Source organism: Dendrobates tinctorius, unplaced genomic scaffold (genome assembly GCF_039654945.1).
Source record: "Dendrobates tinctorius isolate UK_male_01 unplaced genomic scaffold, ASM3965494v1 ptg000051l, whole genome shotgun sequence".
Lineage (NCBI taxonomy): Eukaryota > Metazoa > Chordata > Amphibia > Anura > Dendrobatidae > Dendrobates > Dendrobates tinctorius.
This window is the reverse complement of record NW_027361719.1, coordinates 21148716-21165883: the sequence shown is the minus strand read 5'-3', so window position 1 is coordinate 21165883 and position 17168 is coordinate 21148716. Positions and strand designations below refer to the sequence as shown.

General features: G+C 41.4%; 1 protein-coding gene across 1 annotated transcript in view; it reads left to right on the top strand.

The window, feature by feature from the left end:
* The window catches only part of LRP1 (LDL receptor related protein 1), a 518911-nt gene that overhangs the window by 418344 nt on the left and 83399 nt on the right, over positions 1–17168 (top strand). The window contains exons 53-60 of the mRNA XM_073576846.1: positions 4097–4219; positions 4381–4521; positions 4648–4835; positions 8346–8538; positions 9060–9145; positions 12540–12659; positions 14758–14945; positions 15051–15256. Coding sequence (XP_073432947.1) covers positions 4097–4219; positions 4381–4521; positions 4648–4835; positions 8346–8538; positions 9060–9145; positions 12540–12659; positions 14758–14945; positions 15051–15256 — 1245 coding nt within the window. The remainder of the gene's footprint in view (positions 1–4096; positions 4220–4380; positions 4522–4647; positions 4836–8345; positions 8539–9059; positions 9146–12539; positions 12660–14757; positions 14946–15050; positions 15257–17168) is intronic.

Here is a 17168-nt window from a genome sequence, read left to right as displayed (position 1 = left end):
TATACCCAAGTCTTTTTCACATGAGCTGTCACTTAGCCCTATTCCTCCCATTGTATATATGCTTTTTTCATTTTTATTGCCCAGATGTAGTACTTTGCATTTCTGCCTGTTAAAAACCATTCTGTTAGTTGCTGCCCACTTCTCCAGTTTATTTAAATCTTTTTGAATCCTCTCTCTCTCTTCTCTAGTATTAGCTATCCCTCCTAGCTTTGTGTCATCAGCAAATTTAATCAGTTTACCCTCAATTCCTTCATCTAAATCGTTGATAAAGATGTTGAATAATACAGGGCCCAGGACAGAGCCCTGTGGTACCCCACTTGAGACATTCTTCCAACTGGATGTGCAGCCATTTACGACCACTCTTTGGGTCCGATCACTAAGCCAGTTATGAATCCACCTAACAGTTGCCTTGTCCATTCCATACTTAGTCATTTTTTCAATAAGGATTGTATGAGAGACTTTGTCAAATGCTTTGCTGAAGTCAAGATATACTATATCTACAGCATTTCCTTGATCCACCCAATCAGTGATACCGTCATAGAAGGAAATTAAGTTAGTCTGACATGACTTATTAGTTACAAACCCATGCTGACTCTGTTTAATCACTTCATTCTTATCCAGGTATTGACATACATGTTGTTTAATAATTTGTTCAAAGATCTTTCCTGGTATAGAAGTCAGACTCACCGGCCTATAGTTGCCTGGGTCCACCTTCTTCCCCTTTTTGAAGATAGGAACAACATTTGCTCTTCTCCAGTCTTCTGGCACTTCTCCTGTTCTCCAAGAATTTTCAAAGATTATGGAGAGGGGTTCAAAAATTTCTTCTGCTATCTCCTTCAGTACTCTGGGGTGTAATTCATCTGGACCTGGAGACTTGAATTCATTTAGGTTAACTAAGTGTTTCCTCACTATCTTTCTGTTTATAGATATCCTGGATTCTTCTATTCCCTTAATAGGACAGTGAATAACAGTTGATGTTACGTTTCCTTTCTGAGAGAAAACAGATGCAAAATAGGAATTTAAAAGTTCAGCCTTCTCAACATCCTGTCTTACCATTTCATCATTTTCATCCTGTAAAAATCCTATAGCATCTTTGACTTTTCTTTTACTGTTGACATATCCCCAAAATCCTTTATTATTGCTTTTGACATCTCTTGCAAGCCTCAATTCATTTTCAGCTTTAGATAATCTGATTTGTGCCCTGCAGGTTCTGCAGACAGCATTATATTCTTCTTTAGATATGCCTCCCTCTTTCCATTTTATAAACATTTTTTCTTCCTTTTTAGCATGTGCTTAAGTTCTGTGTTCATCCATCCTGGTTTCCTTAAATGCTTCCTATTCTTCCCTCTTTTCGGAATTGTTAACAACTGTGCTTTGAGAATTTCATTTTTCAAGATTTCCCATCCTTCCTGGACATTTTTGTCTTTAAGGATATCCAGCCATTGGATCCCTCCAATTCTCTTTCTGAATCCCTTAAAATCTGCCTTTCTGAAATCTAACCTTGACGTCTGAGTCTTCACAGGTCTTCCGCCTCTAGTTATCCAAAATTCTAAAATAGCATGGTCGCTACCTCCTAGGGTCCCAGCCACTTTTACCTCCTCAACCATTTCCTCCCTGTTTATAAGGATTAGATCCAAGGTAGCAGTTCCCCTTGTTTTCTCCCTTACCTTTTGGAAGATAAAGTTGTCAGCAAGAGAGGATAAGAATTTCCTTGACCTGTTAGTTTTGCCTGAGAGAGATTCCCAACAAATGTCTGGATAGTTGAAATCTCCCATGACAACTATGTCATATTTTTTGGAGAACTTGGCCATTTGATGCATAAAGAGTTCATCCATATCTTCAGCTTGCACAGGCGGCCTGTAGTGAATGCCTACAATGGTGTCCTTTCCATTGTTCTGTCCTTGTATTCTTACCCAAACAGTTTCCACAGAACTCCCAGTCTCTGAAGCTTCAATCTCTGTGCAGATATACGCGTTTCTAACATACAATGCGACACCCCCTCCTCGTATATCAAGTCTGTTTCTTGCAAATAAGTTGTATCCTTCTAGTCTTGTATTCCAATCATGTGTATTGTCCCACCAAGTTTCAGTGATTCCAATGACATCATATTTCTTTTCCTGTGTTAGTAGTTCCAATTCTCCTTGTTTGTTGCCCATGCTTTGTGCATTAGTATAGAAACATTTTAGTTTGTGATTGGTTTCTCTTTCTCCAATATTTTTATTAATTAGATTCTTTTGTCTTTGTTCTTCCTTTCCACTTCTAATAGCAGAGTTCTCAATAGCATTTGTCAGGTGTATGGCTTTTTCTGGTCTTTTGCTTCCCTTCCCATGTTGTTCTAGTTTAAAGCTCTCCTTACAAGTGTAGCAAGGCGACTTCCAAATACATGCTTTCCAGTCTTCGTAAGGTGCACCCCATCTCTAGCAAGTAGTCCATCGTATAAGTAGTTCACTCCGTGATCCAGAAATCCAAATCGTTGCTGACGGCACCATCGACGTAGCCAGTTGTTCACCTGCAGAATCTTATTCCACCTCCTTGTTCCATGGCCATCCACTGGGAGGATGGAAGAGAAGACCACCTGCGCTCCCAGTTCTTTCACTTTCTTGCCTAAGTCTTCAAAGTCTCTGCAGATGGTTTCCAGGTCGTTTCTTGCGGTGTCATTTGTCCCCACATGTAGTAGCAGGAATGGGTAGTCATCTGTAGGTCTGAAGAGTCCTGATATCCTGTCAGACACTTCTTTAATTTTTGCACCTGGAAGACAGCACATTTCTCTTGAAGTTATATCCGGTCTGCAGATAGCGGCCTCTGTTCCTCTCAATAGGGAATCCCCCATGACCACCACTCTCCGTTTCTTCTTCACAACATTTTTCTTTCTCCATCCAGGAGGACTTTTAAGGCGTACAAGGTTGCTGTTTGTTGGCAAAGTCTTATCCTGATGTATTTCTTCATCGTTTTCCTGCGTGAGAGCCTGGTACTGGTTTCTGAGCAGTATGGGTGCTGACTGCCTCCTGATCCACCTGCTTCTCTGGGTCACATGTCTCCATTCCTCTGTTTCTTCAGGTGCACTTCGAATTTCTTCTCTTTCTGTAACATGAAGAGATAATTCTGCTCTGTCCAAGAACTCTTCACCTTCCTTAATGATCTTCAACGTAGCTAACCTCTCTTCGAGATTTTGCAACTTTTCCTCCAACAGGGACACAAGCTTGCATTTGTGGCATGTGAAGTTTTGGCTTTTCCACTGGTAAATCTGTGAACATGTAGCAAGAAATGCAGCTCACCAAATGGCTCCTGGCCTCTTCCATCTTGAGATTTCTTAAAAACGATGAAAGATGAGTCAAAATTCGCGCGCCGATAGGCACTGGGAATATGCAAATGATCTCCTCAAGACTCTTCCCCTGGTTTTCCGATTTCCTCTTTTCAGCTGCAACGGCCAAAACCCAGTGATCGTTGAGCTCGCGGAGACTCTTCACTTATCCCAGAAGGCACTGGGAATATGCAAATGATCTCCTCAAGACTCTTCCCCTGGTTAATGCTCCTACATATGCTAGTGATTGTACATGCGTGTGTACCTTTTTATTATTGAGGGTATCTGGCTGACACCTGTTTATTACTAAACCTCGGGCTTGGTATTCGCTTATATTTGTATGTGTAAACATTATAAATTTGAACATGGTATGTAATGTCATTATGGTCTTCAATTCCAAAATGGAGAATGAAAAAGAAGGGGTTGAACAAGGAAATTACATCACAATACTTTTTTCTTTTTTTTTTTTAATAATATATCTCTGTTTAGCTCTATGGATTTACAAAAACTCATGCAAAAATGCACGTATTTTCCGCTGCGTTTTTCTGCCAAGAGATGCAGAAACCTTGCAGAAATTTCTGCAAGCAAATACACATTGTGCGCACATAGCCTTACTCCTCAGCGATCGGTAGCTTGTTTATTGTTGACTAATCTCCGTGTGTCCAAATCGGCTTTTGACTTACGGACCCCTTATAAGCTATTTGGAGGGTTGCATTCATGTCTAAGCCAGATAACCGCTTTTATTACAGCTCTATGAAAAAACAATAAATAAAGGTAATGTCTCTTAACTTCCAGTTTTCAACAATACCTGCGACTCAAAAGAGTTCATGTGTCAGAACCAGCAGTGTATTCCCAAGCAGTTTGTGTGCGACCATGATGCCGACTGCAGTGACGGATCAGACGAGTCTCCTGAATGCGGTGCGTTGGCCCCAAAATTCTGCATCTCCATATTTTTAGTTTTTGTCTATTCACTGTGTGTTCCTATGAGCACCTATCCTCTACTGCCAGATCCATGAATGACGGTAACATCTGACCGTTCCCCTTTTCTAACAAGGTTTTTCTTTTAATACACTGATTAGAGTACCCTACCTGTGGCCCGGATGAGTTCCGGTGTGCTAATGGCCGTTGCCTACTAAACAAACAGTGGGAATGTGATGGAGAATTTGACTGCCATGATAAGTCCGATGAGGCACCGAAGAATCCGCGTTGTACCAGCACCGGTAAGACTAGGAGCTGTAAATGAGTGCTTTATTAATGTGCACCCTTTACATAGTTACATACACATAATAATATCGGTTTATAGAGGAAATTCTGATAAATGGATGATTTTTTTTTTCTATCTGCAGAAGGCAAATGCAATGACACGTTCTACCTGTGCAAAAACAGCAAGTGTATCCCAGAGCATCTCATGTGTGACAACAACAATGACTGCGGGGACGGCTCAGACGAGCTCAACTGCTTCATCAATGAGTGTCAGAATAAGATTATGAGTGGCTGCAGCCAGGAATGCGAAGACCTCAAGATTGGTTACAAGGTAGATAGTCTACATTTTTTAAAACCAGTATTTTGGCATCCAAACAGCAGAATTATATAAGGCATAGAGTACAGAGGGTTTGTTCTCTCAAGGGCAGAGAGGAGTTTTTTTTTTTTTACCATACTTCAATTTTATTTCTTCACTTAACTACTGGAGGATTTGGGTTTAAGGGGATCTAGTCATTAACCTCTCTGGTAACATATATGTCTAGGTACTTGAACTTTTGCACCACCAGGATTGCTAAAGATTCAATTTGGTTGAAGATGTACGTTATTATTATCCAGGGGGTATCCATTATTAATTGGAAAGAGATGTTCAAATTATCAACAAATGTACGTTATTATTATCCGGGGGGATATCCATTATTAATGGGAAAGAGATGTTCAAATTATCAACAAATCATCCGCATAAAGGACAATCCATTCCTCATTGCTACCATATTTAAAACCCCTATTACCGGGGTGTTTAGTGATACTGGCTCAACGGTAGCCCTATTATTGAGGGGTTGAATCTTTTAATATAGTCAAGGATTCCAATATTTTGGAATTGTTGCTCAAACCTTGAATATTCCAAGAAATAAAATCAATCATAGTACCGATCTTTAAGAACATCCATGGAAGAAGATGATCCTTGTGAGTCGACCATTCTCCCGGTAAGAATCCAAATTTTTATGCAGAAGCATTCCAAACCCCCGCCCCTATCTACTCCCAACTATGAACCAATAAAACCTATCCCATTTATGTTGTAACTCTACCCTTACCAGTAAGGGATGGGGCTCAAGCAAACCATTAACCATTAGGTGCATGCACCTGTGAATGAAGAAATAAAATTTACCTTTCTGTTAGTGTCTTAGCGGAGGACCCGCCGCACTAATGTAGAAGTTAAAGTAAGTAACAGATGTTTTGACCACAAATACCAGCCACAGTAGTATTAATGCCGCATAGTAGCATTAAGTTAGGCCTCAGTCCTGCAACGGTGAGCCTTGCAAGAGGTAACTGGTATTGAGAAGAAGAATCTTTCAGTGTCAGCAAGCATTAAGGCTGTCTCGGGCCCTTCAGTCTCCTCCTGCCGGATTTGTTTTTCATAACTCTCCAGCCATCTAAGTGCATCTTTTGATGACTCAAAGAAGGTATTCATGCCAAGCGGCAACCACACTGAGCTTGGCTGGATAAATCATCGAGTATTGCAGATCTCCACTGAGAAGTCTGGGAAAAGAGATTTTTTTCTATGTTCCCCTAGCTTAATGTTTTGCTTCTCTCTTGCTTTCCTTAATATGATGTCTTGGTCATTGTAGTGCAGTATTTTGATCAAAATTGGCCTGTTGGATCTGCCCACTGGGCCTGTTCTCATGGGGACCCTGTGAGCTTTCTACACCGCAATCAAAGCAGCAAAGATATCTCTGCCAAAGGTATCCAGTAGCCATTTTTCAAAAAAGTAATCTGTGTCATGTCCCTTATTCTTTTCAAGGACCCCCAACGGTCTAATATTATTGCGTCTCTAACGATTTTCCAGGTCATCAGCCTTGGCAATCGACTGCTTGTGTGTGACTCGGTATATCTCTGCAGACTGGCACAAAAGCATCTTACAGCTCACTAACTCTGCTTTTCCAGTGCTGTGGTGCATTCCACCTCTTTATGCACGTGATGACATATTATAGAAATTGATTCTTGTATATGGCCAACTTTTCCCTACAGAGTACTGAGAGTGAGAGTAAGGTTGCATTTATTAACTGCATTTAGAACTTCTTGCAGGGAAGTGGAGTCCTCCTGGGAAACCCCTTCAAGGATACAACTTTTCCCTATAGATGCTAAAGTAGATCATTTATGCCCACAAGGGGTTAGCCCTAGTTCAGGGGACTCAGACTCCTCGTCCTCCATAAATCGGGACCCTTCACCTTTACAGAAGCTGGTGAGTCTGTCGCTGGTCCGCTCCTCTGCCTCAAAATGGTTCGCTCAGGATGAGTGCCTCGGGAGCTGAGATAATATAGGTCTCACCGCATGCACAGCTCAGCTATGCCCCTTGGATTAGGGTTACTGTAATGCCCTGGTAAAAGTATAAAAGCCTTCTAAGTGTTTTAAATATGTACTAGCTATTGAACCCGTTCTACGCCTGGGTGGCAAGCATTTTTATTGGTACATGGTCTCCCATCCTGGTATGTGCTTGCCCCCCTCCTATCCGGGTATGCATGGCACCCCTCATCCCTATCCTGGTATACATGGTTCCCCTCATCCCTATCCTGCTATGCATGGCCCCCTCATCCCTATAATGGTATGCATTGCCCCCTCATCCCTATTCTGGTATGTATGGTCCCCTCACCCCCCCCCATTCCTGGTATGCATGGTCCCCCCTCATCCCTATCGTAGGATGTATGGTACCCCCTCACCCCCCAATCCTGGTATGCATCGTCCCCTCATCCCCAATTCTGGTATACATGGCACCCCTTACCCCCCAATTCTGGTATACATGGCACCCCTTACCTCCCAATTCTGGTATGCATGGTCCCCTCATCCCCAATCCTGGTATGCATGGTACCCCTCACCCCCCTATCCTGGTATGCATGGTCCCCTCACCCCCCTATCCTAGTATGCATGGTCCTCTCACCCCCCTATCCTGTTATGCATGGTCCTCTCACCCCCTATCCTGATATGTATGGTCCCCCTCACCCCTATTAAACTGCGCATATACAAAAACAAAACATTTATACTCGCCTTTCTTCCCTGTGCTCCAGCGCTGACCCGCTCTGCCGGAGGTCGGGGGAGGAGAGCGGCGCCTAAGTACGCACATGCCCATACTGCGCTGTCCAGCGCCATATTGCTGAAGACACACTGCAAATGTGTCTTCAGTAAAATGGCGCGAGATAGCGCTATGCGCATGTGCGATTCTGACGCCGCACTCCTGCCCCGGTCTCCGGCGAGAAGAGAAGTGCCGCGGCAACGCTCCTCCCGGTCAGGTAAGTATGGCGCCGGAGATCGCGGTATGCATTCAGTGTCTACGTGTATCGCCATCTCCGGCGCCGTACACACTCCTCTTACCTGTAACCACTGGATGCCTTCTTCTGTCTGGAGCCAGACTGCGCAGGCGCGTCGCGCTTGCGCAGTCTATGAAGGCTTCGGACAGAGTGACGCTTATAGCGTTATATTATAGATTCTCATTTTACAAAGTGATGGCGTATCACTAGAAAACGCCATCGCTATATGATCAATGGGGTTCCACATCTGGGACCTGCAGCAATTGTAATCATGTAGGGGCCGCTGCGCCATGTCACTTTCACTGTTGTTTCCTTCACTGTTGGGTGGCCAAGAAAAACTGCAGAAAAACTTAATTCTCAAGATCAAGAGTATCCCAAAGGTTTGACCACCTCCAATCTTAAATTCATAGAATAACCTGGCAATAGTCCTATAGTAAGTATTTCTCTGTTTATTACCATGAATTATACTGGTGTGCTTTTCTAGTCATTTGGATAAACTTACATTTTCTTACAGCTCTCAATTCTTTTTGTCACCCGTACAGTGCAGATGCCGTACTGGTTTTTGGCTGAAGGATGATGGCAAAACTTGTGTAGACATTGATGAATGTACCACTACTTACCCTTGTAGCCAAAAGTGTATAAATACCTTCGGAAGCTTCCGCTGTTTGTGTGTCGAGGGCTACGAAGTGCGAGCAAACGACAGTACGAGCTGCAAGGTGGTCGGTTCTTCTGAAAGTGAGCAAATCTAACTTCTCAGCAGGAATTTTCTCTGTTGACTCTTATCTAATTTACCTTTCTGAAGAGTCAAAGATGAACTTGAATGGATCAGTTTATCACTGTTCCTCTTCAAGTTTTTTGGGGCAATCTTTCTTTTTTCTCCTTAACTGTGTATATAAGCCAAATAATGCATAAGTTTTAATGAAAGTCAGTTGCAAAAAGGATTTTTAGCCCCAAGTACTTAAGTCCCCAGAGATGGACAGCTCCTTTAATTCCCATACTTGCATGCCCTCAGCCTATAAAGTTCCCTAAGAAGAGGTTAGGAAGTTCACAGGTGACGGCACCAGATTTTCATGCTCCTGTGTAGACTTTATTCGAAGGACTACTGCATGTTTTATATATTATATATTTAGGAGAGCTGGCAGGAAATCTTTTTGTTTTTGTTGGTATATTTTTCTTATTTAGAATTTATTACATTATAAAACGTATTCATAGCTTGGTGGTCAGGTTTTAAATTCAGGCCTCTTCTTTTTTAACAGTGGAAGAGCCATTCTTAATTTTTGCCAACCGATACTATTTGAGAAAACTGAGTCTTGGAGGCACCAATTACACCCTATTGAAGCAGGTGAGTACATTATACAGTGGGTACGGAAAGTATTCAGACCCCCTTTAAATTTTTCACTATTTGTGTCATTGCAGTCATTTGGTAAATTCTAAAAGGTTCATTTTTTCTCACTAATGCACACTCTGCACACCATATTTACTGAAAAAAAACAGAAATGTAAAAATTTTTTGCAAACTTATTAAAAAAGAAAAACTGAAATATCACGTGGTCATAAGTATTCAGACCCATGAATCATGAGGTCAAAGGAACTTGCCACGGAGCTCAGAGACAGAATTGTGGCAAGGCACAGATCTGGCCAAGGTTACAAAAGAATTTCTGCTGTACTCAAGGTTCCTATAAGCACAGTGGCCTCCTTAAAGAAGAACGCCAAGATCACTGTGGCTGAGCTCCACAGATGCAGTAAGGAGAAGGGAGAAAGTTCCACAAAGTCAACTATCACTGCAGCCCTCCACCAGTTGGGCATTTATGGCAGAGTGGCCTGACAGAAGCCTCTCCTCAGTGCCAGACATATGAAAGCCCGCATAGAGTCTGCTAAAAAACATATGAAGGACTCCCAGATTATGAGAAATAAGATTCTCTGGTCTGATGAGATAAAGATAGAACTTTTTGGTGATAATTCTAAGCGGTATGTGTGGAGAAAACCAGGCACTGCTCATCACCTGCCCAATACAATCCCAACAGTGAAACATGGAGGTGGCAGCATCATGCTATCGGAGTGTTTTTCAGCTGCAGGGACAGGACGACTGGTTGCAATTGAAGGAAACATTAATGCGGCAAAGTACAGAGATATCCTGAATGAAAACCTCTTCCAGAGTGCTCTGGACCTTGGACATGGCCGAAGGTTCACCTTCAGAACAATTCTGTGACCATTCTTGACTGGCCCAGCCAGAGCCCTGACCTAAACCTAATTGAGCATCTCTGGAGAGACCTGAAAATGGCTATCCAACCAATGTACACCATCCAACCCAATGGAACTGGAGAGGATCTGCAAGGAAGAATGGCAGAGGATCCCCAAATCAAGGTGTGAAAAACTTGTTACATCATTCCCAAGAAGACTCATGGCTGTACTAGCTTAAAAGAGTGCTTCTACTTAATACTGAGCAAAGGGTCTGAATACTTATGAACATGTGATATTTCAGTTTTTGTTTTTTAATAAATTTTCAAAATTGTCTACATTTGTTTTTTTTCAGTCAATATGGGGTGCATAGTGTACATTAATGAGAAAAAAATAAACTTTTTTGAATTTACTAAATTACTGCCATGAAACAAAGAGTGAAAAATGAAAAGGGGTCAGAATACTTTCCGTACCCACTGTACTCGTATATGTCATAGGGCGGTTCTCATCACTTATTCAATCTCTCCCTTAAATGGTGCCACTGAGCAATCCACTGTATGAGAAGTGCATGCTATAATTTAGGTCACACTTTTCTCTACTAATTGGCTAAGGATCCCTCGACTAGATTATTGTTTTATTGGTACAGACTTGCCAAACTAAATCTTCTAGAAATCTGTCTTAATTTGTTCTAAAAAGTGTTTTACATTCCATACACCATATTTAAGTGTACATGTGACACTTTTTCCTACTGATGAGGAGGCATGACCTAGGGAAGAATTGGGCTTGGATTTAGTCAAAATTGTGATGTGCAAATCTGGTAGCCCTACGCTGGTGTAAACTTAGACTAGACAGTCTAAAAATACAAATTTATCAAACAGCATGAATGACTTTGGTAACTTTGCCGCATTTTAAGACTATATTGTGTAAGTTTTCTTTGCCTAAAAGTTATTGTTAGTATATCTGCCCCAGTATATGTGAGCCTTCTCGGCCAATCATCTGGAATGGTTGCGTTCAGTAGAACTCACGGGAACATTTTAAGTAGAAAATGTAATAAAAGGTCCAACTATGGATCATGAAAGATGGAACGGGCGTGGGTCTCTGACTGGAACTCAACAGTCTTGTATGTAGATGCCTATGATGCTGTTGAGTTTGGGTCTGGAGACTTGTAGATGGTCTGTGCTCGACTTTGAATATCAGACGTATGAAGCCAGCCGACCTCTGGACTTATACTCTCCTCTCTTCTGGTATTATCTGGCTTACCAGTCTGGGCACATAACACAATGTACAGATTTTCAGTGTGCCGTCAGTTAGTGACATACGCATGGATTACAGAATTCAGGTCTTATTTTTATTTCCCGCAAACAAAAATCTAGCCTAACTTTCATTGTTTTTGACAGTGTGCAATTGGTATCAGGCAGAATTGTCAGGTGTTCACCACCTGTGCGTCCACCATCAAAATTACATTAAAGTACACAAGTATTCTAAAATCAAACATTCGCTTTTATTGTCTCCATGACATTGACTATTACTAAGCATGGACTTTCACATATTTCCCTTATTATCCCCACTTTTCACTCCTCTTTTTGCAGTACGCCGAGGTGATAATTATAAAGAATAATCACAATGTCACCAATGTCTGTGTTTCTTGTAGATGTACATTAATACTATATAAGTGTCCAAAAAACATACAAAGAAATGTCAGAAGTCCGATAGTTATTGCATGAAAAACTAGCCACACAATAACAGGGTATAATACAATAAAACCTAATTAAAAGACCAAAGCGGGGAACAGGCATAAGCATATTAGATTTTAATATTGTCAATAAATTCTGAAAAAGGGGGCTAGATTTCAGTAATGTCAATAATTGCAAAAACACATTTTTGCATTCTGAGATGGCCATTCATAAAAAAAACAATTTTGGTATAAGGGTATAATCCTTCCAAATTCTCATCCATAACAAAGAAATCCCACTGCTTTATCACTCCCAATGGAGTAAATAGGAGCCATGCCAACAATAATGTTGCAGTTTATTGACATGCGTAGTAGTGACTACCAAGCAGGTTGTCTGGAATTGATAACTTGTGTTTCGTCCCTACACTCTAATGCGTGTTTCGCCGTGTCGCTTCTTCAGGGAATGTGGTAAAGGAGAGTGAAGGCAGCCTTTAAATAGCAATGAAAATGTGAATGCACCATTTGTAAAAGAGGGCATATTATCTTACCAGGACATGAGCATAGCACATCCTAAGAAGCTAGAGGGGTGTCCACCTCACAACGCATTGCACACCTAAGCAATTCCACCTCATGATGCACAACTCTGTGCTCAACATGCCATGTCACCATATTGGTAAGCGGCAAGAGGGCCTGCATACTGTGACATTGATGTGATTGATTTATGATTCAAAAACGTGCACCAAAACCTAGAAATAGTTATAATATTTTTACTATTATCGTATTTCTTTTAAATTTGCCTGGAAAGTTAGTAAAGTGATGTGTAGTTAATGACTCTTTTTACGAATGCAGATTTATTTACATGTCTCACTGTTTTGCTTTTACTTCAGGGCTTGAATAATGCAGTTGCATTAGATTTTGATTATCGAGAGCAGATGATTTACTGGACTGATGTCACCACACAGGGCAGCATGATCCGTCGTATGCACATCAACGGGAGCAATGTCCAGGTATTAAAGAGAGATCAAACTCCAGCAGCTTGTTGGCTTGCAAATATAGCATCCAGTTATGCTTCAAAAATGACCGTGTGTATGTATATACTGTAGTTTTCAGAATCCAAAACCCAGCTTAGATAACAAAAAGTAAGAAAAAATACACTATATAGACAAAAGTATTTGGACGTGAATCGTAAAAGTTGAAATCCAGTATACAATCCAGCTCCTCATCATGCAGTCCGACTTAACAAACATTTGTGAAAGAATGGCTCGTTCTAAAGAGCTCGCTGAATCGAGTGTGGACCAGTAATTAGAGCCACCTTTGTAACAGGTCTGTACCTGAAATTTCTTCCCTCCTAATATTCCACCATTAACTATGAATGATATCATTGGATGGTCAAAGCATTTAGTACCTAAAGCAGGTCAGCCACAAAGTGCCAGACCGCATAGAGTTACAGAGTGGAGTTGCCAAATGCAACACCTTGCAAACTTCATAAGTACAAAGTCCAAACTTACTCTGATAATAACATTAGCTTAAAATCTGTGCATCGGTAGCTTCATGGCATTGGTTGTCATGGCCGAGCAGCTGTATCAACCTTACATCACCAAGCCCAATGTGAAAAGTTGGATAGAGTGGTGTAAAGGATGGCGCTACTGGACTTTGCTGCGGTGAAAACATGTTCTGTGGATTGATTAATTCTTCTCTATCTGGCAGTCTGATGGTTTAGTGGCGGATGTCAGGAGACCTTTACCTGCCTGATTTGTATTCTTCCAGCTGTAAAGTTTGTTGGAGGAGGGATAATGCTGTGGGGTTGTTTTTCTGGGGCTGGCCCATGCCCCATGGCTCAAGTAAAATTAAATCTTAATACTCTAGCATACCAAGACATTATTGCCAGTTGTAGCTTTGAACTTTGGTTAGGCCATTTTCTCTTCCAGTATGACTGTGTGCACAAAGTTATGGCTGGTGGAAGGACATGACTGGCCATTCAGAGCCCTTAACCTCATCGAGCACCTTTGGGATGAACTAGAAGGAGATTGTGATCCAGGACCGAACCTCAAACATCAGCTTCTGACTCCACGAATGTTTTTTTTGGATAAATGGGCAATAATGCCCACAGATTTACTCCAAAATCTTGTAGAAAGCCAAAGACTGGAAGCAGTATTAGCTCTAAAAAGGGGACCTACTCTGTATTAATTTGCCATAAAAGGAGGAGTAGGAGTAATGTGTAGGTGTCCCAACACGGTTGTTTAGTGTATTTCTTTGGTAGTCTTAGGTAGTGGAGGGGAAAAGACACGAGTGGTCTAGAGCAGTGGAGGGAGTTTGATTCCCTGATGGTTTTGTGCAATGCCCTTTTCCTTTATCGAAGCTAGAATATTATTTTTTGGTTTATTGTTGGTTTTCTGGGGATCTTGAATAATGCTGCCTTTTTGATGGTCCAGGATAGAAGGGCATTAATATCTAGTCTTCTGACACACAAAAATGGATTAATACCTGGAAGTCTGGTGGCTTACTCCCTCCCCTCAGGCCCAAGTGATGTCTGACAGGAAACTAAATGTCATGTGCATATTGCATTAACTTTCCCTTCCTGCCATGAACGCCTATATTGAAGCCAGATAGGGACAGAGAGGACTTTACAGACGTGAAGAGCGGCACAGTTTTCCCTTTGATCTTTGAGTACTCTGCCTAATTATTAAAGACAGTCATTGGCTCTGGCAGTATGACCTTAGATTCCTGCTGCCTCTTATAGTCTGCAGAATGGCACTTATCCCATGTGTACAAATTATACCCCTACAACCGTAGCCTGTAATTTGAAACGGGGGTGACTCAAAGTTTCTGGGATCTGATACAAAAACTCTATAATCAACCCTCAGTTAACTCAGGAAAATGTTTTTGAGGCCCATAAATTTCCAGGGAGCAGTACAGTTGTGTCTTCTACTCCCCAATTTTTAGATTTCTTTAACTATATTAATTAAATAAAATAAATAAAATCTCATTAGCCAGCTGTTTTACCTTTTGTATAACTTTATAAAATGTGAATAACAGGTGTCGAGCTGCACCAGACTAAAGCCAACTATACAATATAAAATGTTCTGATCCATGTCGCTATCATAGGTTCTTCATCGTACTGGGCTTAGTAACCCTGACGGACTGGCTGTAGACTGGGTCGGAGGAAATCTGTATTGGTGTGACAAAGGAAGAGATACTATTGAGGTTTCCAAACTAAATGGTGCTTATCGCACTGTGCTGGTGAACTCCGGACTGAGGGAGCCTCGAGCCTTAGTGGTCGATGTAAAACACGGGTAAGAGTCCATTGCACATATTTTGTGTTCTATGGCGAGTTCATGTTCTTGACTTGTGAGCCAATATATAATTTGGGGCATGATCTCTGTATCCTTTTTTTATAGTTATTTGTATTGGACAGACTGGGGAGACAATTCTTTGATTGGTAAGATTGGTATGGATGGCACCAACCGCAGCGTCATTGTGGACAGCAAGATAACCTGGCCCAATGGTCTGACACTGGACTACGTCAATAGCAGAATTTATTGGGCTGATGCTAGAGAGGATTACATTCAGTTTGCCAACCTTGATGGGACCAGCCGACACACAGGTGAGATCTTTTGATTATCCTGGAATTTTAGGTTGCAGAATGGATTTTATTTATGGTTTTGTTATAGAACTAGCAGCCAATACATGTGTCTAAAGTGAAAAATAAAGCAACTTTCTACACACACAGGAACACTCACTATTGCTAAGCATTCTTATTTTCTCCATGTGAGAGCCCCCCAGCAGACATCTTTGGCCACAGTTTATCTTTCGGAGAACAAAAAAATTGGCATTCAAAATCAGGCATGCCATATTCCTAACTTCCCCAATGCTCATCTGTTTGGGGGCCCCCATACACATTATGTTGGTCGAGCCCATCGATATTGGTGGGTTCAGCCAACGTTAATCTAATCTAACTTCATCGAATTGTAGAATTGGAAGGGACCTCCTGGGCCATCTGGTCCAACCCCCTGCTCAATGCAGGATTCACTAAATCATCCCAGACAGATGTCTGTCCAGCCTATGTTTGAAGACTTCCATTGAAGGAGAACTCACCACCTCTTGTGGCAGCCTGCTCCACTCATTGATCACCCTCACTGTCAAAAAGTTTTTTTTAATATCTAATCTGTGTCTCCTCCCATTCAATTTCATCCCATTGCTTCTAGTCTTTCCTTGTGCAAATGAGAATAAAGATGATCCTTCTACAATGTGACAGCCCTTTAGATATTTGTAGACAGCTATTAAGTCTCGTCTCAGTCTTTTTTGCAAGCTAAACATTCACAAATTCTGTAACCGTCTTTCATAAGACAGGGTTTGCAGACCGATCACCATTCTGTTCGCTCTTCTCTGAACTTACTCCAGTTTGTTGATGTCTTTTTTAAAATGTGGTGCCCAAAACTGGACACAGTATTCCAGATGAGGTCTGACCAAAGAGGATTAGAGGGCAATAATGACTTCATGTGAGCTAGACTGTATGCATCTGTTAAGACATTCCAGTATTGTATTTGCCTTTTTTGCTGCTGCATCACACTGTTGACTCATGTTCAGTTTATGATCTATTAGTATACCCAAGTCTTTTTCACATGTGCTGTTGCTTAGCCCTAATTTTGTGGCTATTCTAATATATATTAGAATAGTCACTAAACAAACATTTGTCCTGGAGTTATGTTAGAGAAACCAGCAAACTCAAACTTTTCATTTTTTGCTAGTACAATTTGGTCTCTAAGTCAATCTCTTTGATATTACTCGGTTTATGGACTTGCTGTCTATGTAGATTGTGGTGTGTACAGCCAATCCATTAACTTTGCATGTATGTGGGACTCCTCATTGTCTTTGTAATATGCCCTTGATAAAGTTGTAAAACATTTCCTGATGAATCCCAGAGTTATAGACCACCCCTTTAATAAGGAGCTGTACTTGTAACAAACTGAATAAATTCATAGTACAGGTGATGTATAGAAAAAAAACTTTTTAAAGTATCTTATCAGGGAAATCTGCTTTCTTCCCCACTTATCATACTTCACTCCCCCACCTCTTGAATTTGCTATCCACTGTGAATAAGCAGCTCAAGTCCTCAGTGTAGACGGACTACAGGTTTCATGTGGCACAATCCATTATCCTCTATGTGTGGAGGTGGAATGAGGAGCAAGCAGCAGGGAAGGAAGCCGAAGCAGATAGGAAAATACATTACAGAGCTCTGTAATGTGATTCATCTCACATCAGAGCTTGATTCAGATAAACACAGCTCAGCTCTGCTGTATAATGTCCTCCATGTTGCTTCAGCTTGTCACTGTAAGCTATAAAGTGAATGAAGAGCAGAGATTCCCCTTTGTGCTGTTCTGTCCATGGGAGAAATCATTACAGTTCATTTCTTTCTCCCAGCAAGCAGTGAATTGCAAGATACAGATAGAGTATGTAGAGGGGAAAACTGGTAAGAGAATGCAGGATACAAGTCGCCAAATGACCAGAAATGGTGT